This window comes from Centroberyx affinis, unplaced genomic scaffold (assembly GCF_046629955.1).
Source record: "Centroberyx affinis isolate AG114_WGS23_722 - 3 ecotype Tasmania unplaced genomic scaffold, CSIRO-AGI_Caff_v1 ptg000400l_1, whole genome shotgun sequence".
In the NCBI taxonomy this organism is placed as follows: Eukaryota; Metazoa; Chordata; class Actinopteri; order Beryciformes; family Berycidae; genus Centroberyx; species Centroberyx affinis.
The window spans coordinates 120,001-144,856 of record NW_027279068.1 but is presented as its reverse complement, the minus strand read 5'-3'; the positions used below and the strand labels follow the sequence as shown (position 1 = coordinate 144,856).

The window sequence follows — 24,856 nt, the reverse complement described above, 5'->3', positions numbered from 1 at the left end:
GCAGAGGAAGGACTCAAATCAGAGAGAGGAAGGGAATGAAGACGGAGGAAACTAAAGACGGGGAGGGACGATCACGGAGTAACCAAAGTGAATGATTAAAACTGAGTCATGTCTGAGGAGTGAGAGGAAAAAGACAAGACGGGCTGGTCTGGAAGGAAATGAAGGAGAAATGGCTGAGAACAGATGAAAGGAGGAAAGGAGGTGGAATCCTTTAGAAAAGAAATAACAGATTCTCTAGCTGAATTCAGACTGATGTGTAGGTCCAAAGAGAACTTAGCGGAAAAAAACAAAAGCCGAGAGGAAGGGAGGAGAAGGGCAAGAGAGAGAGAGAGAGAGAGAGAGAGAGAGAGAGAGAGAACGGAGCGGCGGAAAGAGAAACAGAGAGGGAGAGCCTCAGAAAAAAAAGGAATCCATGAGAAGGGAGCCATGCCAAGCAGAGCAAGATAGAAGGGGGAAAAGAAGGATGAAGAGATGAACTGCTGAATGACCTTTCAGATTCTTATCCTTAAGCAAAATCAAAGCCGTCCATATAGCAAGTGGAGGGAGACGCGGAGGGGGGGGAGGGAGGCAAAGCGAGGGCTGGAGCAGAATCTGAATCCACTGTGCCGAGAGAGAGCTGTCCTATCCTTTTAACTGATGACTCTTTGATGAAGCGTGCACTCAATCCCTCCCCACCGCAAACAAGGGAACCAAGTTTCAATGCGCCCAAACCCGTGGTACTGTGCTGCTCCACGCAGCAGTTATTGATTAGTTAAACCTCGGATTTTATAAAGACGTGGCTAATGGGTTTTGCTTGAGAAGGGGGCAACATAATAAAAGCCAATTACTCACAGGCAAACTGACTTGCCTCGCCGTTGTTTACCACCGGAGTGAAAAACGAGGGCTCATCGCCTCTGTGGCGGCGGGGCAGGAGATCTGTTGTGATCTGTCATCACCTATTATGAGACCCAAGGCAGTGTTCATCTCTACTTGACAATGCTACATCAGTTTAGCTTTTTATTGCATCACCGCAATCACTATATTGTCACTTGGAGTCTCTTGGCTTTCTAAAGAGACGTACTGCAATTCTTGACTTTGTCTCCTGTCACTGGGCTTGTGATATATTGCCATAAAATATATTGCAATACAAGAAAGCACACCCAACATGCATTGTGGAGCTGAAAAATGTATTGTATTGTTAGATATAGCCATGATCTGATATGATCTGCTACAGCTGGATAACAAAACTGCCAGTCCATTGTTCATTCAATATTACAGTTTCATGCCAAAATAGCATGACATTAAAGTAATAATCTGCAACTTTTTCATATAAATAAATCGCCAGTTGATACCATACAATAGTGGTTCAACCTAAACCCAGTTCATGCAAGCTATGACACTGGCTGTTCTAAACATCTGGTTCCAGGTAGGACTTTCCTAGGAAAAATCCTCTGCCACACAGAAAGTGATGCGTTGCACGTTCACGGAAGAAGCAACAGCGGTTTGTTTGTAATAAACAGAAGAACTGGGTAGTTAGCATGAGCAGTGATATCCATGGCTTAACAGACAAAGAAAAGAGAAACTCAAACTTCATCAAAAGAAAATCCAAGGAAAAGCAACAGATTTCTCGCTCAGAGGAAGGCGAGCGTGCTAAAAAGGAACGGGCCGTCTCTGAGAATCGCCTTTCAAGATGAAAAGCGCTGTAAGATGAAAAGCATTGTAAGATGAAAGATGAGAAATATGAAATCAAGAAAAACAAGAATCTCACTTTAACTATTTCTTCTGTTAGACAGAAACACCTAGGCTGAACATGTTCCATCACAAAACTAATTTGTTGTCATTTTAAGCTACTTAACTGTATAATTGCAGCAATGTATCATGGACCCAGTATCATATGTGGATTTGTGCGCTCAGCATATTGTCACAGCCTGACTTGTTTTGCCTCATTCAGGAGGGCTGGTTCCTGGCAGCAACTTGTCACTGTCTGACACCACTGATACAAAACAATGCTAGTGTTTCCTCTCCATCACAAGCCTGGTACTAATGCATGTAACTGTGTTTCAATTTACGCTGTAGTCTGCTTCTCTATCTAGGCTTGTCTCACTTAAAATCATCACTCAAAATCTGCAGGAGACAAACTTCGACGTCTAAAAAAAACCTGTTTCTGAGTCATCCTGGTCGTATATTCCAAAGAGACTGCCAGAGTTTACTGTCTTTGTGTTATATGTGGGCGTGTGTGCGTCTATGTGCATGCCTTTGTGTGTGTTTAAAAGATCTATGTAAGCGTGTGCCCAAGCATGCACACTCATGTACGTGAATGTTAGGCTGCCGGTGATGTAGGAGATAACTCTCTGCCTCAGAGCTGAAATGGCACAAAACGCTCCAATAACGTGAGTCATAGGCAGATTTACTGCTTCATTAAGCTGGGTTAGCGTGGCCCTGTCCCTCTCTGTGAATTATAGATCAGGTACAGGGCGAACACACTTGCTGCTGGCTAGCTACGAGACGGGAAATTGTTATTATCAGCAAAGTGCATTAGCTAGTAACGTGCTGTACCAGGGCTTCTGTACTGCTGGCTAAGATCAAGTGCTGTAACGCTGCCCCCTGACTGGGAGTGAGACCTTATAACTGCTTCATGATCAGCCTTGGTTCAATTTTTGATCAAAAGCATAGACACACACAGAACAATACACTGGGTGGTTTGTCCATGTGAGTCTGACAGAGGGATAGATAGATGGATAGATGGATAGATAGAGAGAGAGAGAGAGAGAGAGAGAGAGAGAGAGAGAGAGAATCAGAATCACCCCTACTTGCCAAGTACAAGTATACACGTAAATGTACATGTATGTGACAGGTGTGGCAGCACATTAACAATTTGCAATGCAACACAGTACTAATTGAAGTTGGATGTGTGTGCATCTCATTAACAGTGTTGGATGTGTGTGCCTCCACTCATTAACAGTGTTGGCATACAGATATAGTAAATTCACCTGCAAACAGTGTGTTTTACAGTACACATCTAAGCATGAAAGGGAATCTAAAGGATTTGACACAAGCAGAGCAGTAAACTGCTGCACATGTACAGTGCAAATATCTCCACAAAGCAAATCTTCCCCATTATAAAGTCAATAAAATGAGGCGAGGCTTCATTACTCATTTCCCCCCCCAAAAAAATCTCAGTGGATTTAAAGCTCAATATCTACAAAGAGGTTCATAGAAGGAAGTTTTCATCAAAGCCTTCTTCAGAGAAATATCTCTAATCCACTACAAATTACGTAATTCTAAGAGGACCAAAATGAGGGCACGATACAATGGTTTCAAAAAAGTTCCATCTGTCGGAACATTTCACATTTTCATTAATTCAGGCGCTTTCCTCGCATAAGAAACCATTCCTCCAGGAAGAGGCTGTGTGTGAAGTTCCCTTACGCCTGTCAAATCCGCAGAAACGTATTGAAAAGTAGAGAGGACAAACTGACGTGCAGAAGTGAGCTGAACTCAGCAATTTTGTGAAACGGTGTAAGCTGGCGAACATCTCCCTCCCTTGTTAAACCCTTAAAAGTGACAAGGGCGAGTAAGAGCAGAGACATGTCACTGCTTGGCTGGAGAGCAGGGCGGCTTCTGCACAGCTGGCTGCAGTAGCCTAATTCCTCCTTGATTACACATTAATCTAATACAAAAACAATGAGCTCTGGCACTTCACATGTTTCTCCACAGAGTCATTCATTTTTCAGCGCTCGCGAGTAACTCACTCAGTGTGGCCCGCATTTGAATTTTTAATATGCCAGTGTAACGCTACTCCAGCGTGTAATTGGGAATCCACTCACTGAGCCAGAATGATTCTGGCACAGATCTCTATGGCACTGAATCCAAAATGGCCATGCAGTATGTGTGTGTGTGTGTGTGTGTGTGTGTGTGTGTGTGTGTGTACAGGAAAAATAGAAAGAGACAGAAAGTATGGGAGAGTTGGGGGCAAATGGAATGAACAACACACTGAGTGGTTTGTGCATGTGAGTCTGATAGAGGGACAGAGAGAGAGAGAGAGAGAGAGAGAGAGAGAGAGAGGGAGAGAGAGAGGCAGAGAGAGAGGGAGAGAGGGAGAGAGAGAGAGAGAGAGAAAATGGCCTGCCTTATCAGCCTCTGGAGTAATTGGAGCATGATGCAGTCAGGTGTATGCTGTGCTGTATGTTAATTAGCCCATGTAAAACAGGGGCTTCACTTTCACTGCAGTCACAGGTCTCTGGTACCAACACAATAGCAACTTTCACATCCCGGTGCAAACTGCGTCAAGTTACAGATCAGATGCAGCGTGTGTGTGAGATTCCGCCCTGCAGTGTTGTCATGACAGCAAAAACAAGCCCCGCTGTGCTGAAGTTTAATTGATAAATGTGAAGCTTAATTGCTCCTGATTTCAAAGCGAAGTGCTGCATGGGATTGGGGAGTTTATAGCCGCCACATGTTGATGCTGTTGGCATGTCGCTGTTAGACTGGATTTGCTCAATTTTCATGTCAGAGGTTGATTTCTGCATCTTAAATCTAATCAGAAATATACGGCACTTCAAGAGGTTTTAACTGTCAGAAATAAAAATCTCATTACAGCTTTGTAATCTTGCCAAGTAGCTGGCACAAACAGGTAATCGCCAGTCAAACACGGTTAATGACGATCAGAGAGCCATTGGAGTTGGCAAAGTGAACGAGTTGGCTTTTGCGGCGTGATGCTGCATGCAAACTAGTACAATCTCCATCCTTAAGTCTCTCCTACTTTCCCCTTCATTTCAGTGTGACTGTGGCACAGTGGGATCCACTCAGACAGACAGCCAGCTGCGATGAAGTGCCTGCCGCTCATAGCAATCCCTCTGTTCTGGATATAGCCTTGATGTGACACTTCTCATTTGAACACATAATCAGGAGGGCCGCATGCTGTGTGGTAAAGGCCACCTGTATTATAGTTATCCTTGACTTTTAGCAGGAGGCAGGAGCAGGAAGGACATGCCTCCATTTCCCCTGCAGCACAGTGGAAATTGCTGCTTGATAGGAGGTGGTGGATTTTGAAGACTCAGCACTAGTGGTCCTGGAGGAGCCATGGGGATGAGAATGGCAATAATGATTCAACCCCAACCAAGAGGAATATCATCCCATACCTGACAGATATTTGGGAAATAGAAACCGCAGTGGTTAATATAAAAACCTACTTCTTGCAAAAAACAAAAGTGTGTCAAAGTGAAAATCGCAGTCAACTGAGAAAAAAGAACCCCGACCAAATTTTCACTGTTGGTGTTCGGTAAATTTTACATTACAGCGCCATGTGAATACATGAGGGATTTCCATATAAATGACTTTCTTCTCAGCCCTGATCTCTATCTCTGTATTCTGCAGCCAAGAGATGAATCCTTCCTTCATTTATCTTTAATTGGATTTCCAATATAAACTTGTTATCCTTCAGAGGTCTCTTTATGTCTCCCTCCTTGCACTCTACTTTCTGGGGGTGACATTAGAAGCTTGCTAGACTGTTACATTATTCATTGGGCCGGCCCACACATCCACAACCAATAAAATGTAACAAAACTGGAATGACTATGCTTTCAAAGACACATGCGGCTTTTTCTTGATTCATTTTTCACTCGGCTTCATGCATTTTAATTCCTTCCCACTGTGCGTTTAAAGATCAAAAGATGATAATGTGGGGTGGAACCAAATATCGCTCTGATAATTGTTACACAATATCACCTTCATCATCATCACCATCATCCCAATCATCAACCCTTATCTCTAACACTCCTTCTTGTACCATTAAGGCTTTATATGTTTCAGCTCCACCTAATGTCTGAGGAAGCTAGCAGCCGTGGGAGAAGCAGAAATTAGCGTTTAAGGAAGGAAGAAACTATTTTAAACCGGTTAATGCCTCCCACACCCGAGTCCCTGCTCGGTTGTGGAAGCGTCGACTCGCCTGACGCCCATCAGGGTCTGTGTGTGGGTGAGCCAGCCTGACACGGGCTAAAAGTGAGCCACGCAGAGAGCCTCTGCTCCCTAACAGCTTGGCAGAGAGGTAATCGAGGCCCTTCTTGCATTCCACATCAGACGGCATCGGAGTATCGGAGTGCGTGGGCGAGCGGAGCGGTGCGCGGGCGGGGCGGGCGCCTGGCTGGAGGCAGGCGAAGAGGCTGAACTGCCGCCTGAGTGGAGGTAACAAGGGAAATTACAAACCTGACTTCAGGTTCCAGCAGAGCCAAATTAAAGCCTGTCCAGCACGACTGAGATGGGGGCATGGCAGCATATCCAGATACAGCGCGCAAAATGCCAAGGTAATTAGCCGGCCATGGCTTTTTTCTCCTTCTGAGTGAAATGTGTCCGATCTTCCATAACAGTAGATCCCACTGTACCTCTCAGCTGGTGTGTGTGAGTGTGTGTCTGTGTGTGTGTGTGTGTGTGTGTGGGAGGGGGGGATGTCATTAAGTAAAAATGAATGAATGAATTGAAATGAACTGTTATTAGATGGCAATTTTATGCGTATGAGGCCAATGTGTATCGATTGTGCTTGTGCAGCTGTTTGTGGATGTTGCATTAGTTACCAGTGTACAACTGTGTGTGTGTGTGTGTGTGTGTGTGTGTGTGTTAGCGATTGACTAGCTCCACTTACTGCAGGTCGCCTCTGCCTCGTCGGAGCCGTCGGGACATTCTGGCTCCCCGTCGCAGCGCCAGCGTCCCGGCACACACTGGCCATTCAGACAGGCAAACTCTGCTGGGGCGCACGTTTTCCTGGCTGCTCGGAGACACAGAATCAGAGACACAGAATAACAGAGTGAGAACAAGGAGAAAAAAAAAGCAGGGTAGAGAGAAATAGTGCATGGTCAGTCTCCGGTTGGGCCTAATCTCTGTCGTGTAATTGGTCACATTATGTGAATCCCAGCTATCATCCCACGCATCGAAAGAGATCAAGCTCATCATCATGCACATTATTCCCATCCAGCCTTCTCCGGTGCTCTCTTATGATATCCTTCACCAATTATCTCCACTTTCTCTATTTCCCTGATTCTTATTCATCACGCTGTGTCCCCCATCTTCCTTCCTATCTGCCTGTCTCTAAAAACAGTCTAATCTCTCCTGCAGGTTTTCCATCACAGAGCTGGGAAAATGGATGTTGATTGCTGAACGCTGTGAGCTCAGGGAGGTTAAACCTTTTACCTTCAAAACCTGTTTACGGTGGAAAGCTACAAGCCAGCGAGGCCACGGGCTGATAAACATGGGTCAAACACGCTCAGAATTGAAAATGCCATCAAACAGATGTCAGGAAAAGGCGTGTTTGAGTGATAAGATGAAAAGCTGAACACGATCAAAAGACTTAGACATAACAGCCCAGAGGTTGCCGCGGTCGTTACCTAATCTGGCCGACCCGCTGTGTTCCAAGTGTCGCGTAACACTTATAGTACATACACACGCAAACACACGCGCATAAAACACACTCCCGACCTGTAGCGACGGGGCTGCGAGCTCGACAACTGAGACACAAACACACAGGTCAGAGCCATTCAATTTCCTCAGCCCATTACTCCAACAGGACTTCCACTAGAGTCTAATAAATCACTGGCTAAAAGACCCTCAGTTTAGCTCTCCAGTGTTACACAGCCACAACTGAGCCGGACCCGATCCTGGCTGCGATGCTGCAAATTAGACAATTTAGAGTTGTGTAGGGAGCTTAAGCTTAGCTAAGGAGCTGTGCAGAGAGAGCAATGTGAACCAGTTATCCTCCCAAAGTGCTGTGCTCACTCTAACGCTCTCGATGCCAAGTTCAAGAAAGAGTGGCGGGCGTCCCGCTGTCTCAGTTGGCTAAGGCACATACCATGTACCTGCAACATCCTGGGTTTGAATGCATCCCAGGACCCTTGTTGCATTTCACCCCCCCCCTCTCTGTTCCATCTTTCCTGTTTTTTACCACTATAAACTATCCAGTAAAAATGTTAAGTCCAAAAATGCCAATGCCAACTAATCAAAAAAGAAAGAATGAATGGGTTGTGGATGGGGATATACAGGTACACTACCAGTAAAAAAATGTTTGGACACACATTTTTCTTTACTTCTACTATTTTCCACATTTTCGAATAATAGTAAAGACATCAAAACTATGAAATAACACAAATGGAATTATGCAGTGACCAAAAAAGTGTTAAACAAATCTTAACTCTTACATTTTAGATTCTTTAAGGCAGCCACCCTTTGCCTTGATGGAAAGGCAAAGGCTTTGGAAAGAAATTCATACATAGGCATTAACTTCAATATTTATATTTGTCTAAGAAACTAATTTCAAGCATTTAAGCATAAGCCTTTAGATCAAAATGGCTTTAAGATGATGAAAAACATTGTACATTCAATCAGGTGTGTCCCGACTTTTGACTGGTAGTGTATGGATGGGCTTTCATTAATACCATCACACTCAAACCTAATTCTCACTCTACCTGCGGCACAGTATGGGTCACTTGAGCCTTATCTGCTATGTTATTGTGAATTCCTGCTTTTGCTATCCAACAGCTACAGTACAGCCGCCACCAAGAACCCTTCTAAATACTACAGAGTCTTCGAGAGATTCTGTAATTGTAAACTTTTATTAATTGCCCCATTCCCAATCATTTCCTGTGTCCGAGCCCCGATGTCAAGCCAGTAACGGGTCATCTCGGCTGCAGGCGCCATCAAATGAAATGATGAAATGTCTATTAGCGTCTCTCTAATAGGACATGCATTTCAGCGGCAAATGTGTTTGCGGCCCGTGACCGAGATCAGCAACCCTCATTTCATTTCACTTCAAAAAGCCAAATTAACATGCTCTCTCGCCTCTCCTGCAAAACGTAATGAACTGACCCCATTACACTGCGCACGGAGACAAATATTCCTTATTTCATGTTCACTGTCTCTCTCCCGCCTCCCTTTGGTCCTTCCAATCGTAGGTCTCTCTCTCTCTCTCTCTCTCTCTCTGTCTCTCTCTCTCTCTCTCCAGGCCTCTTTCGGAGTATGCCGCCTCAAAAACAAACACATTCTGGATTATTCTTCTTCTCTGATTGCATAACATGTGTGGGTTTTCCGGAGCGGCGCTTAAGTGCCACTTGCGTCCTCATTAGAAAGAAGGAAGTGGGCTTTTTGTTAAAGGTGAGGACAGATGGTTATGGGGCAAACGTGGACTGTGATATCCCTTTAACTAACGCCTCCCCTTAAGTGTGTAAACTCATTAGCGATGTGTCCATGAAAAAAAAAAAACTCCTGTGTATTCTGCGTTACGCGCAAACTACACATGCTTGCACCCACACGCCGCACACACACATCTTCAAAACCCATTTATCACTCATGTAGGTGATACAGAGAGAGAGAGAGAGAGAGAGAGAGAGAGAGAGAGAGAGAGAGAGAGAGAGAGAGAGAGAGAGAGAGAGAGAGAGAGAGAGCAGCCCTGAGGCATGACACCGTGTTTAAAGGCACAACACCTCCCTCAACAGAACGATTAGATTCATGAGATAGCCTCCCCGACAAATCCTGGAAGAAGATCCAGCGCAATAAAATTCTCATTCGGGGGGCCGGAGTCGAACACTTCACCTTCCCGCGCGAACCTTTCATTCGTATACATCCTAATCCTTCCAAGGGTATTACTCTTGCGTTAATTAATCTGCCTCCCATGAGAGGAACGAAAAGAGATACGGGGGGCAGAATTTAGAATTTAAAGGATATCGCAGCGAAAGGGCCGGTGCTGCAGCGGAGACTCCGCTCTTCGTTGTCGCCGGATGACAAAGACCTTGGAAATCATGGGGATCGTCTTCATTATGCTCCTCTTCACCCAGCGTGCGGCCTTCCGCGGGTCAGATGTGCCCGCTCGCGCCGCGCTCCTCTGGTGCGCGAGTCTTAGCTTCTTCCCCGAGCACAGCTGAGCTCGCTATTCATTTCAGCTGAAGGTCTACAGGGGCCATGGTTCACTTGGCAATAATTACCCAGGCCAGCTCATGCCATCTGTTTGGAATGACTTTCTCCTTTTTAATTAGGGGAGGTTTTAAAAATGTTAGGCTCGTGGGGGGGGGGGAGTGGGGGAGGGGGGGGGGGGGGGGTTGGGCTGAAGGGAAAAAGTGACAGGAAAGGGAGAAGATGACAAGCTGCGGGGCAGAAAGCGGAGGAATAACAGAAGCGAGTAATAGGAACGGAGATGGAGACTGACATGCAGTAATAATGTTTTATGGAAAGTTGTGATGTTGAATAAAAACAGGCAGCATTACTGTAGATGGCAGAGATAGCACTGACTGAACGTCTATCACTATGACACACACACACACACACACATACTGTTTGTTTTACTCGTTTGACTTTACATGATAATAGAACTGTCACGCAGAGATAGTGGTCCAACACATCTGAGGAACCAAACCCAAAAAACACAGTTGGAGGGTAGGGGGGAGTCACCTCTCCTAAGCATTACAAATGGGATGTGACACAGACAGAATGACGGGGCCGTGTTGTGTCTCCTGGAGGAGGTGCAGAGGGAAGGTGTCCCGCGCTCCGACAACCCCACCTGGGGTCTTCTCCTCTGGGGGCGATGTTGTCGACAACATTTCACCGCTTTCACTCCTTTTCATCTTTCTTACACTCCATCCAGGTAGATGTGTGCGTTAGGGTGAGACCGTTGTATTGGTCGATATTCGCCTTTTAATGAAAATCAGATATCAGCCGGTCAATGTTGCCCACCGCTGAAATGATGGATGGAAGAATGTGATTTGTGTGAAACCTGCCTCACCTGCCAAACCATTTAAAATAAATTCATTAGTATTGTACTAAATGCGGTTTCAGAGGCTCCACTCCACAAGAATACAATTCTGGGGTAAATACTGAATCCTTGTATATTTTTCGATTTATTTAGCACAAAAATGGTCAAATTTAAACATTGAATACCGACACAAAATATCGGCTATTGGCAGCTTCAAACCAAAAAATACAGTCATGGTATCACCTTCAAAAACCCATATCGGTCAAACCCTAGCATGCATGTGTGTGTGAGTACACAGACTGTATGTGCATCTTAATGTGTGCTGTTGGGAGCTGAGCTCACTCAATCATTCAGTGATGTTCAAGCACAGAGGCGGCGGCGGCGTTCAATCATCCAACAGACACATGTAGGTCTACAGACAGACAGACAGACACACACACACACACTGCCTAACCCCTTAAAGAAACTTATTTTTTTGCTGTGAAGGGTATTAATGACAGTGCTTTCCGTTGGAAGGCCATGAGAAGCTTAATAGGTAATGCAGTGATAAGCACATTCTCCTGGGCATCAGAAGACAAATGGCCTCATTAGCTCAGAGTGAAGTAGGGTGAATGTTGTCGAAGCAGGAAACATAATGTATCCTGTTGGCTTACAGCGGCATGCAAATGAGTAAACCTTCCAAAAATTAATGGGATATCATGGTAGCATACAAAATGCAGCGTGCTATCAACAAGACTCGGGACAAGCCGTTATTGAAATTGCTTTTGAGAATCACTATAGAATTTAATTAGGCTGCTTGTGTGTTTGGGTGTGCTAGAAGTGCCAGATGCATGGGCAAAAGTCTGCAATTTTGCGTCATCTTTTTAATGTGTTTTGTTCCCACACATGAAGTGACTCCATGGTCCGCTAAATTGAAAAAGTGTCACATCAGAGTGAGGAAATAATTTCTCCTGTTGATTCCGTCCCGTTGTCAGTCGATAGAGCTGATCACTACATTATTGTCTGCTGTCAGTCAGTCCCGTAAGGAGAGCAGTGAGCCACATGAGACCCTGGGAGCAGCAGGCAGACAAACAGCCACATGGGGCCGGGCTCTAACTCAGCGCTGGTTGATGGAGTATTGATCCGGAGACACAGAGCACACTGGCATCTAGAGACGCAATCTCTCTCCCTCTCCCTCTCTCTCATTTTCACAAGTCAACACAGATTGAGCAAGCCCTGCACCTCTCTGCTCAACTGGAAACTCAAACTGAGCAAATCAAATGTTACAGTCGGGGCTAAACCCTGAAGTCAGTTTAAATAAGCTTCCACTGTATATGCTAATTTGGGCTGCGCAACTGTATATTCCTTTTTTACTTTCTACAATAATAATTGAGGAATATCACTATATTGGCAACATTGAAGCATTTAATTTAGATGTGTACTGTAGTTGGAAAAAGTCAACATGTTGATATGAGATGCCAGTGCAATAAAAAATGTTGTTCCTCAAATCGTCAAAATTAAAATAACCTAACCTTAACCTGCCAGGCTCGTGTCACATTACATTCAGGATGCCAAAGTAAAGGGAAGCTACTCTCTATTCAGTGCCTAGCATTTCTCCTGACCTTGTGTACTGACTGATCGGAGGCAGAACTGTACTAATTATAGCTCTCAGCCTGAGAGCCTGAGACACATTTTCTCTCCCTGTCGGGTCACATTGACAGAAACACCTCCCGACCCGAGAAGCGATCCACGGCCTCTGCTAGCAGAGCTGCAGAGTCCCTTGATTTACGCTAAAGTTGTCTGTCTGGGCTCGGCTCAGCTAGGCTAAACCCAGAGGGATTTGGCCCGGATGCCAGGAGCATGACAGACCAACATCAGACAGAGGTACAGGTGGCGTGTGAGTGGGCGCAAACACACAACGCCGCTGAGCCGCATCGACATTCAGGGCAAGCCTTGATTTATCAAGCTCCTTTCAAGCTTCGATGCACAGTTTTTTATTTATGCCCATGTGACACTCCCCTTCCTTTCACTCTGCATGCTCATATGGTACATGCATGGGGGTGGACACACACACACTGACACACACACACACACACAGATACACGCACATATACACACAGTACTCAACTCAAAGAACTCACACTCAGGCATCCCTGCGATATCACATACATAGCTGTTTACGAGAGAAGCTTGTCATTACTGTGACACGCAGGGCAAACACACACACATGCACGCATGTACACACACACACACACGTGTCCTTCCCCTTCACCACATGATGCCCACTCCATGTGTCTGACCTTCTGCTGCATTCTGTATTTCTGTGTGTGTTGGGTTTGGGGTAAACAAAATATGGCCGCTATTTTCATCCTACATCCTGGCATCTTCAGTACTGCAAACCATAATACAAAACACAGGATAGGCCCAAGCTACGGATGCCTCTACACAGAGTTAGAACATACTGACTGGTCTGGGCAGAGGGCTGGATGGCCAATGAAAGATTGTACCACAGTGTGAAGTCTACAAGGATACAAGCCTGGTGACTATGGAACATATGGCCTGGAGAAACCATGGAGAGTTGTATTGTACATAAATCTGATGATGGATCAAACTGATCACCATGACATTACAACAGCCCACAGCAAGGAGAGAGCAGCACACTGTTCACCCACAGAGATGAGGACAGAAAGAGAAAGGTGCTTCATATGATATACAACACATTTAGTGTGTGTTGCACTACCTTCCCCTATAGCTTGTTTTACAATATATCTAAAAGACAGCATCACTGATGCAACCTAGCTGTAATGTCATCCCAACCCATGTAATTACCACTTCTGTTGGAAGGTCTAACCTAGATAATCTGCCTGCAATAATGGCTGTGCCTTTCAAAACACGAGCAGCTGTGATGAAGGGCTGAGCAATAGCCGAGCATTTCATTGAGAAACCCGCGCTTGGAATGAAATACAGCATTTTGGCAGAGAAATCTTATTACGGCGGATAGCTGTGGCAGCAAGTCTGGTTTTGACAGCGGGAGTTTGCAGCAATCTGCCCGTACTGCTGTTTGCAAATCCCTGGCAAGGGTCACATGATGCGCAGTTTTCCACAGCTGGAGCTGGCGAGCACTCCCCCAAATCCTGCTTTTGTTATAAAAGAGCAGGAAAAAAGGAAACTTCCTAATGCAGCTAAGCCTGTGGGACTGACGGATGGGCCTCCTGCAGTAAGAAGAAAATGTTACCGGCTTAATTTCTATGAAATGTCTGATTCTCTGACAAGTTCACACAGTTAAGGGTATCAATGAAAGGATCTTTGAGGATTGCCCCATACACCCTAGTTAAAGATTTTTCACCAGAATGTAAGGTTTAACTAAGACCATGATAAATGCACATTGTCAAATAAATGTAATAAAGCACATATCTACAGCTGGTAACCTTCCAACTGAGGTGCCATCCGAATAAAAGGAGACAAGCTGGTCGGTGCAGTCTGTCACCTGCCCCACAGTTATAGGAGGAGAGAGAGAGAGACACACACACGGTTTCAGGACAGGTCCCTCAGCCAAACAGCTGACACCTTCACTGCTGCTCCCCCTCCAGAGCCGATCCTCCACGCTTCAGTGGAGCTGGGTCCAAATCAACACAGCATCCAGATGCTCCTTCCTCCTGGCCTGAAACACCACAGTCTGCAGGCTGGAGTTCAAACTAAGATCCTGGCAAATGTAACGTAGATATTCTGCAAGGAGGTGCACCCCCGCCGGCTTGTTTTGAAATTGAGTCTTGAGTTCTTGTTAGCCGTGTTCCCCATGGCAGTCTTAGTGGTCTGCCCAAAACTTTCCCCCAGAGATTTGTGAAGTATTTATTTACCCGAATCACAGTTTTTAACCCTTACTGATTCAGGGAAGGTTGACTGCACGCACATGATCTTTCTCAGCAAAGCCCTGCTTCACATTCAAACTGTTCACACACCTTTAGACCTGGGAACTGTCTGGCAAAACCACAGTCTTCTACCATCAGACACTAAGCTGCTCCACTGGAGCAACTGGGGATTCAGTGCCTTGCTTAAGGCAGCTTAACGGTATTTGGTAAAGGGAGAGGAGAGCGTTTCATAGTCGCTTTCCCACCCAGAGTTTCTCAACCAGTGCGGGAATTCAACCATCGATCTTTCAATCATAAGCCCACATCTCTAACCACAAGGCTACCGGTGCTCCGACACGTCAGTATCAGCTTTACGGATACAAAGTGGAACATTCACTGAAAAAAAAAACAGAAAATGCTACGACTGACTAACATCTGACATAGCAGAAAAACAGTTCATTTCAAGGTTGTCTGGCCACATAGGTTTGTTTATGCTGTATATCTATGATAGAAAACTGGAGTTATGTTTCTTTTTCCATAGTGCTGCTTTACTAATCTCTGCAGAAAGATGAAGGGCAGGAGGAGAAAAGTGTGTAATGCCAGTGGAAGGAGCAGGGCAGAGGAGCAGAAGCCTGACAGTCACGAGATCTCGGGGGAGAATATTAGTACTGTGAGTTTACAGTAAAACACACTCCAAGCTGACTGATTAATTAAGCACACGCGCAGACACACGCGTACGAGCACACACACACACACACTGACATCATTATCTGAGCCTTGTTATATTATATAAGCTTGACTACAAAACAGACATCACACCAGCTTTAGGGATAGCAAATAACATCTAAGCCACGGCACACACTCGCACACATACGCTCGCAGGCGCACACACATTTATCTCTCTGTTCACTCCGAGCCAACATTTGATGGTGTCGGTAAAAAAAAAAAAAAAAAAAAACGAGACAAAACGGCCTTTAACCCTCTTTCCCAGCAAAGCGAGAACAATCAGAGTTTGCGCTGCCGAGTGATCAGATGAATGGAGATTAATGAGGAGAATCCCAAAGCGAACAATCTCCTCTCAGCTTCTGTACGGCGAAGCACGGGAGACACCGACTCCCTCATCTTAACGATCATTATCTATCTGTCAGGAGTAATTACAACACCAGGACCAAATACCATCACTCAGCGCTGAGACCTGACTGACACCATCCATAACTACCGCAACAACGATAGAGCTGATGGGACTATCATTATGAGCCGAGTTGGCTATGAGGAAAGGGAGCGGTGAAACTGAAGGGCCATAAAGAGAGCTGAAGGCAGTAAAAAAAAATAAAATAAAAAAGAGCCGCCCCGGTTTGGCTTATCTTTTGGTCAGACAGCTGACACCGAGGAGCTGCGGTCAATCCAACAGCGCTTTGGGAACTATTTGTCACCGGGCTATACGGAGGTCTCTGAGAGTTGCTCTGCTCTGCGTTTAGGCCATTGTTGCTTTTTCTGCACAATAGAGTACACAAGTGCCTTCGAAAGGGCCAGAGGGCAAACCTAAGTGTCTTGTTTCAGAGCACAATGCAGAGAAATTGAGATAGATTGTAAAAGGCTTGAGAAACGCTGACGTCTGTTCTTGTTAGTTTCAAGTGCTCTTACATTATGCACACTGAGTTCACAGTAGGCCTGGATTTAAGAATAAATGTTAAAATGTGCCTTGCCACTCTAAGGCACAGACAGCCCAATGCATTAGGAGAGCCTACAGTGCAGTCACTATTGTATATGGAAATGTGTGCCACACTGGATTATAGTGTCTGTCTACTAACGGAGGGACTGTAATGGGAATTGGGAGATTAGCCTTTTACCCTGCACAGAGAGCGAGGCACAGCTCTACCTCGCTCTCTCTCTCTCCTGCCTCCAATAACTCTGTCGGAAACACAATACCAACGGCAGACTGAATTTTCAGAGAGACCCTCGCTGGCCTCAAGACTAAGGCAAGTCAAATTACTGTGACAAGGAATTGAGAGCAGGATTTTACATTTCCCACTGCAGACGAGAATTACCATAACTGTAATACTGCCCGAGGTCAAATTTCTTGTTCCAGAAAATCTGCCCCTAGCAACGAGGCAGCGTAATTAAGACACATTCAGATTTTTAGCGCCAGCTGCTGTTTGCCTTTGAAAATAAGCAGACACTTACTTGCAAACGTAACATTCACCCACTTTCTCTCTCTCTATTTCTCAGTTTTTCGAGCCTGTATATTAGTTTGTTTCTGGTTCAGAGTCTCTCTCTCGCAAACACGACTGGCGTGCTCTAGTCCGACAGGAGGAACAAAGTTTCCCACAGCTATTGACAGACCCTGTGAGAGCTGATATCCTTTAGTGCGGCTCCCTGCTGTGAGAGGACCGGCCAGAGAGTCACAGATTACCCAGACGGCGGCTAAAGACTTCCTTTCTCACCACCAGAGATGCTGAAACAGTCACAATGTTAGACAGCAGAGTGGCACAATGCGGCTTCTGTACTGCGCCGACACAGTAGATAGGCTACGGCTATTCATGATTTATGTTAATGCTCCATATCAATGGATGGTGAATTGCGCTTGAAGCCTATGATCCAAGGGTCAGAAGGGTATGTGAGGTCTTGGTGTTCTCAAAGCTGCTGGCATGAATAGAAAATGACTTGTGCTTGTGAATACTCCGTCTCAATAATTAATGCTTAAATCCTGCCACCTTCCATCACTGTCAAAACCTCTCTCTCTCGACACCGATTCTTGCCTTTGCCAACAGGAGATTTGAAGTCTGCGTGTCTGCATGTCTGCTGCGTGAGTGTATGTACAGGTGTGTGTGTGTGTGTGTGACTGTATGATCTACAAACAAGCGCACCGGATCTCCAGGTGGGTGTGTGTTTGTGCAAATTCTGAAAGGCAGTACGCCACAAGCACGCTCTTTGCTGTGGTTTCTGAGCCGTGTTTCTTTCATGTACACAAGTCTGAGGCGGTTCCATTAGAAGCACGGTGTGTTTGTTACACATCAAAGACGAGGCATCTTCAGCTGACCTCGCTTGAACTAACAGGAGGGAAGCCAAATGATTCATTAGCTGTTTTCATAAACATTCACTAAAGCCTATATGAAATAATACAACAGTGTTTGTCAGACTAATGGAGAACAAAATATCACAACACACGGCTGATTTTGAGGCATTGGGTAGACTGATCAAGCAGGTATAATACTAAGGAGCTAGTATGGCATTTTCAACCAACTTTACATAGAAATAATGCAAACTTACACATGATTGTCAGAATTATGACTTTCTGTACAATGCAATCTACAATGAGTTCTCTTTCGTTCTTAAAGGGTTTTTTGCCTCTGTAATACTAAATTCAGGGGCAATTTAATGAATTTTCTGGGGCATTTTTGCTCCCATTTCTACCTTGTGATAATATATGTGGTGTCCGGATTCAAAGTAGGCCGTGCCACTGTATGTGAGATCGAGGTTTTCTGCTGTGTGGACGGCAAGAGTAACAGAGCGATGCAGATCGCCAACAGCGAGAGTCTATATCAGCGGTTTCCAGTGTGTGGGCCTCGAAGTAGGTTCAGGAGCGTCCTGAAATTATGCTCCGATGTAAAGAGAATTAAGCTTAAACCAAAATGTTAAAGGTCTGACAAGTTCATTAAGGATAGAACTCTAGTTCTCTCTCTGGTTGTACTCTTCATTTTGATCATACAAGCCTTAATGTAACATTTACTATAACTTCCAGAACCACTGATCTTAATGACTTTCAATGCTGACATGTAAGGATTTTTGTGCTACATTGTATATCAGCATGGGAGAGAGCAAACACCAAGGACATCCAACGCAGCACCAGAATCTTTAATGTGCGTTAAGACCGGTGCATGGAGGTTGATGGTTAGTCCATTAACTATGAAACATCCATCTACTTTAGGGAAGGTTTCTACCCTTGCACTGCATCCATTCAATGTGATTTACTCATAGGTTATTGAGATTTAACTTCTCTTATGATTTTATATACACTTTATATGGACTGTTATTAGGGTGAATGATGCATGAATGAGTATATTTTGTGTGCCAATGTAGCTTATTTAATCGCTATGCTTCCTATTTTTTTATTTGACTCTATTAAGTCAATTTTCAATGCATATACTATATTCCTGCAAATGGTAATAAAGGAAGCCTGGCTTGGCAACAGTTTTGACTAATGGTAAAACACAGAAAACGTACTTCAAACAGCATTGGAAGTAGAGCAGGAAACCTACGCGTATGCCAGGTGTTCCCTGCGGTGCGGCTGTCTGATAGGACGAGCAGATGTTGTGCAGCGAGCGGGACCCTCCCCTAAAGATGCTCTGCTTGTCTTCATTCAAACCCAAAAGCGGGCCATCGGTTTACATTCTGTATACGGGCTGGAGTATTTTGTGTCAAGACTTGCTTCATCTGTCTTGTTGTCTCGCTTACTTTGTGTCCCTGTTTCTGTGTTGGTCTTTCTCTCTGCATCTCTGTATATAAATAGTCTCTCTCTGTACGCACACAGTGACCCCGCTATGGTCATGGTGTATAGGGATTATACTGTACTTCCTCAACTCTGACCTTTCTGAAGAAGAGTGCACAGGTGATTTTTCTGCCCTAAATCCCTTGCCCTAAATCTTCAATAGCCCCTGAATTCAAACGCTGTCTTTAAACAGCTTGCCAGTCTCTCCTCCTCTCCACCATATCTGATCTGCATCACAACAATAACACTGCAAAACAACCACTCTAAAATCAATGACACTGCAGCAGGGTGGGAGCATCCCTGCTCCCACCCCGCCCCCCTCCCACCCCGCCGAACGAGAAAACCCTCCGTGGCTCGCCTCTCCTGCCACCACCGCCTCCTCTTTCCCTCCTTCTATTTTCTCATTCCCTTGTTCTCCTTCTGCCTTCTCTTGTGATCAGCGTCAGCAGCGATGGACCAGATTTATCTGAGTATATTCTGTAGGATGGGCACGTGAAATGATGCGATCGATGAAACCAGCCTACACTTTGCCCTGTGTGTGTGTGTGTGTGTGTGTGCAAGTGTGCGCACACAGCAAGCAATTACATTAGAGCCTTTTTGCGTGCAGCAGCAGTGTGCATGCATGTGTATGTTGCTTGTGTATATGTGTGTGTGTGCATGTGTGTGTGTATGTGCGCATACATGTTTGTGTGTGCACGTCACTGGCCAATGGCTATGCATTTAAAACACATCTACCTCTAGGCAGGGCTTAGCAGCTGAGCTTTGATCACAATATTCCTTCCCAAAGCACATAGAGGTCAGCACAACTCAGAAAAACCATCTGCCAGCAACATTTCCTACTACTGTGCTTTCTATCATTATTATATTTCCTACCAATTCCAACTAGAGTACTAGGGTACAGCTTGGGCATTATGAAAACTAGGTTAGTCTTGCATTTAAATTTAAGGTTTCTAACTTAAAACACAGGAGTGGCAAATCTTTTTTTGGCATAAGATCTACTTTTTCCTTGACTTGGCTGGGGAAATCTACACAAAATTGCTAGAATGTAGTAGTAAGGATAGTATGACATTCATTTCATATATAAAATCATATCAAAATGAAGTTCTGGCTATTTAGGAAGATTTGGCAATTTGGATTTTTGCACATTTGTATTCATATCTAAAATAATAATAAAAACATGCAGGTTCTAGGACCTTCCAAAGACTGATGACAGCCTTTTCCCCCTGGTTCCATTTGCTATGGGCATCAATATATGACTGGACGCGTTCAAATGGTGGCTGCTCTGTTTTAAAATCTATATTTTGGAAGTGTGAAGGTTTCTTGCTAATCAATATGTTTAGTTGGCTTTTTAAAAAAAAAACAAGAGATAGCACTTTGATGTAAAATTGGCCTGCAGAGGATTGCAAAAAGCAATTGGCTCTGCAGAAAGGCTCTGCACACACCCATTAACATTTTAACCCCAATTTGTGTCATGACTTAAGCCTGTCCTGTCATAGTCCAGCAGTCAATAAGTGTCCGATTCTGCTTTCTGTGAATCCTCACTGAGCATCATGACTGTGCTCTTAAACTTCAGCACTGCTTCACTGATGAACATAGCTGGACATTGTTGAAATTAATTGGCAGACTTGTTTTGCAGGGGCAGGATTTGACAGTCTTAAGGATTCTGTGGGGATTCAAGCTTTCTCACACTTAAAAAGTCTACTTCCAGTGCTGGGTAAATTGGTCTGTTTTGAAGTGGGACATTGACAGAGAAGCATCATGGTTCAGGTAGTGCAACGTTTGACACTTTCAAACCCAAAACTCTAAAAAATAAACTGTGTCTGAAGTTTATTTGAGTTTGAAAATTCTGTTTTCACAAATCATCCTTCAACTGGAAAGGGAAGTTAATCCTCCTTTACTCCTACAATGCCTGCAAACCTTCAAAACATTTTTTGCCTTCACATACTTGACTCAGTCGATGCTCCATAATGTAGACCAGCTGAGCCACGGAAAGAACGGAGGATTGCAAACTATAGGGTGGTGATTTGTCTGAATTGATGACTGCTTGTACCCACACAGAATTGAAAGTGATTGGATAACTGCTGGAACTGATGAGTATATATTTTGCCCAAGTACTTCTTTTTAGGTTTTTTTATTTTTCAAATTCATCATTGACTGGGCAGCATGTTGCAATCAACTGGTCAATCAAGGAGACTAGACCAAGGTTGCCCATCCCCGCTGTGACAAAATGTTGTATGTCCTGTTCTATATGGCTTGAATGTACTTTAATCATTTTAATACCTTATTCGCAGCTAGGCAAAGCTGGCTGTTTTTCCCTGCCTCTTTACACCTGCATGGCCTTTTAAAAGAAACGCACTGGGCGCATTTCATTCCTGACCAGGCATAATGCCTGTGATGGCTGCGCTGATAGGCGAGACGTGTAGGCAGGTGGAACGATTTCAAGGCGGTGACTGCCAGCACACAAAGCTTTTACCATTCAGATGGTGGTACTGTATGAGTCACTCTCTAGCTGGGCAAAAGGAGTGGGTTGCAGCTCCCTTTGTGACTGGAGGTGACACTCTTAATTCCGGCGGTGATCAGAAGTTACACTGCCTGACAACAAAAAGAAAGAGACTGAGGGTTTTAGTTGCTGGGCATCATCGACGTTGTCTATTACCCAGGCTTGACTCGTTTTGTAGCTTTGTGGTGAGTGTGAATAGTCATGCACAAAGAGATGAATCACATTTTGCAAAATGGAATGAAAGAACGACACCCAGCCAATCATAACATCCCTGGGGTTGTCAGCAAAGAGTCGCAAGAAAGCCAGCTGAGTCAGAGAGAGTGGTATTTTTCACAGAAGGTCAAAAATTGAGTCACAAGTTGTAAGGGGGCCATAGTTCCTGCAATGTGTGTGCAAACATCTCCCCTTGTGGGCCTGTTTTTCTGACAGCGATTGTGGCTGACAGCCGCTGTCTGCCTGGATGCCTGTGGCCCCGCGGCCGGGGTTCACAGAGCAGCCAGCCGCTCTTCTCCACCACAGCTCAAACATCTAGCATCTGTCTTATCGATTTCCAGGCTTACCTGGGCTCATTTCACTGCCACGACTGAACCGCCGCTCTGTGGCGGCAGCAGACGCTTTCATGAAAACTGAACGGTGGGACTTCGAGACGAATCCATTTCTCAACTCATTAAAACAGAAAATCCTCCGGCGCGGTTCCACCACGCAGACTTGTGAGCATGAAAAATCCAAACAACAAGACCTCATTTGGATCACATCCTTTATTCGCTCTAACAATCGCGTAAAGGATGTGATCCAAATGACGCGCTCCGTGTTGGGCGTAATGGGACGAATCTCTCACAACTGCAGCAAAGCGCTTCGTGTCCACAACCTCTATTTTGTACTTGTCATTTGGTGCAGTGTTTCCAAGCTCCCTGCTGTGCCGCTGAGGGGATAAATTCTGCAGCACTTAAGAAAATGATAGCAATCACAGGAATAAATCTGCTTCTAAATATCCAAAGGAAGGAACATAGTAGGACAATGTCATTTGACAAGTCTGTCATAAGACGTGTGGCACCAAACCATGCGTAACATCTTGACTGGGCTTCATGACAAGTAGCTTTTTTACAAAGCGCCACAAACAGTGGTACACAAACATCTTAGTGCATTTTAATAGAATTTAACTTCAAGACCAGAATGCAGTGTTGAAACCACACAGGAGAGATGATTCTGTTAGAAACCAGTCTAGCACAGACTGCAATCAATTTACACTGTTGCTTTAATAACTTAACTGAAACAGTGCAGAGCATTTTTCATGGGGCAAGAACCAGTATTAAGACCATACCCAGAGGAATATTTCTTTTTTTCCTTTGAAATGAATAGTGACTTCTGAGGGGATTCAAGGCTACGGTTCCCTTTAGGGTGAAGAGGTACCAAGTGAGTAGGATGGGGATGAGTGGGTGGATGGTCGGGGCAGGAGGCTGCAGCTGACTGATGTTTTCTACCCCCACATTAATCCTCCCCCTCTCTCTCTCCCTCTATCTCTCTCTCTCTCTCTCTCTCTCTCTCTCTCTCCCTCTCTGCGTTCAGTAATCTTGTGTAGCGCCACACTCTAATCTGAGATAATAGCTGAATTGGAGCTGCAGACTTCTTAATGATCACATTAGGGGAGCTGGCTTTGAGAGACACAGACACAGGGCAGTAGGCCAGTAGGGCCAGTGACCAGACAACAAATACAAACACGGTTGACACACACACACACACACACACACACACACACACACTGGGTACAGGCTGGATCAAAGCAGTGGCTTCTGAGAGTTTTCTACACCTGATGCCGGCGAGAGTACAGAGCAGGTTTGGGTGTTCTGGGAGAAAATGTCCAACCAGTGTCTAACTGTCAGAAGTAATACACTGTGAGGGTGTTAGTCCGTCCAGCACAGCTCTCAAAACTAGTTTTAGAAAACAGATAGTCGGTCCTTAGCTCTGATTTGTCACTTTGGAAGCTGTTGTAAAATCACCTGATCAACACACACATGTGACCACATAACAGTTAACTTACATATTAATGCATTAACCAAAACTCGCCACTCATATCCGTACTTATGTGTCACTTAACTTTCTTTAGTTACTGTTCAATACCTCTATTGCTTAGAGGATAAATAACAACTATTATTTAATTATTGATTCAAAATAAAAAGATCTATTGATGCATTTGCATTCTTTTTTGTTACCTGTGTGTGTCTCTGCCCTTTTATAATACTATGCTTCATCATGCCTCCTAGCTATAATACGGAAGAGGATTAGGGCCACATGTGAAAGATTTTTTTTTTTTTTTTATGCTGACTTTTTTCTCAGAAGTCAGAATTCTGAGTTTAAAGTCAGAATTCTGACTTTATTCTCAGAATTCTGACTTTAATCTCAGAATTCTGACTTTATTCTCAGAATTCTGACTTTAAACTCAGAACTCAAATAAATTTTTCACATGTGGCCCTAATCCTCTTCCGTACTATAAAACACAGACTCTCATGCTTTTTGCTTAAATGAAAAATAGATAAAAGCACAGATGATAAGATAGGGGTCAGTTCAATTCAATCAATTCAGAAAGTCAGTTTTTCTTTGCATACAAAATATTTATATTGAAGACTCCATCATGATTATGTGAATTGCAGTTTCAGTTCACATTTCAAAGTGCGTGAACTGAACATAAATTGACCCCGGCCCTGATAGATAACACGACTCATTGCATAGAGAGATAAAGGCATAATCCTTCCCATGCTGCGTGCAGCCGACAACATGGCAGATTATGAAGAGAATCTGACAGGAACACAAACAGCCTCCCCAACTCAGCCTGCGGGTCAGACTGTTTTCTTAGCCATTCTCTCTCACTTCAACTTCACTCATTTTCACCCACTCCGTCTTTATTTTTCCAGTTTGTAGACAACCTCTTACCGCTCCACTGTCAAGCACATCCCTTCATATAACACAGACAAGGACGCACAAAGACTTGGGGAGACATAAACATACACAAACCAAGACGCCTGTTCTCCACTCTGATAGGCCGAAAAGGCAATAGAATGACTGATCTCACTCTTTCTCCCTGTTTTCTTAAATCTCTGCATTGTGCGGCTGACGGTAAACAGCAGAACATCACATATAATACTTGAGCATTTAAGAGAAGATTTGTCTCTCTCAGCATCTCCATGGCTCCATGGGAGGCAAAACGATTGTTTGGGGGGGGGGGGGGGGTTGACTGACTGGGAACAGCAGGAAAAAAATAAGACTACTGTGGCTTGAAAATGGATGGTAAAAGAGAAGAGAAGAGAAGAGAAGGGAAGAGAGATGTTACTGTAGATGGGAAG

General features: G+C 44.5%; 1 protein-coding gene across 1 annotated transcript in view; it reads right to left on the bottom strand.

Moving 5' to 3' along the window:
* lrp8 (low density lipoprotein receptor-related protein 8, apolipoprotein e receptor) overlaps positions 1-24,856 on the bottom strand; it is a 65,037-nt gene that overhangs the window by 35,174 nt on the left and 5,007 nt on the right. Inside the window, exon 3 of the mRNA XM_071516406.1 lies at positions 6,614-6,736. Coding sequence (XP_071372507.1) covers positions 6,614-6,736 — 123 coding nt within the window. The remainder of the gene's footprint in view (positions 1-6,613; positions 6,737-24,856) is intronic.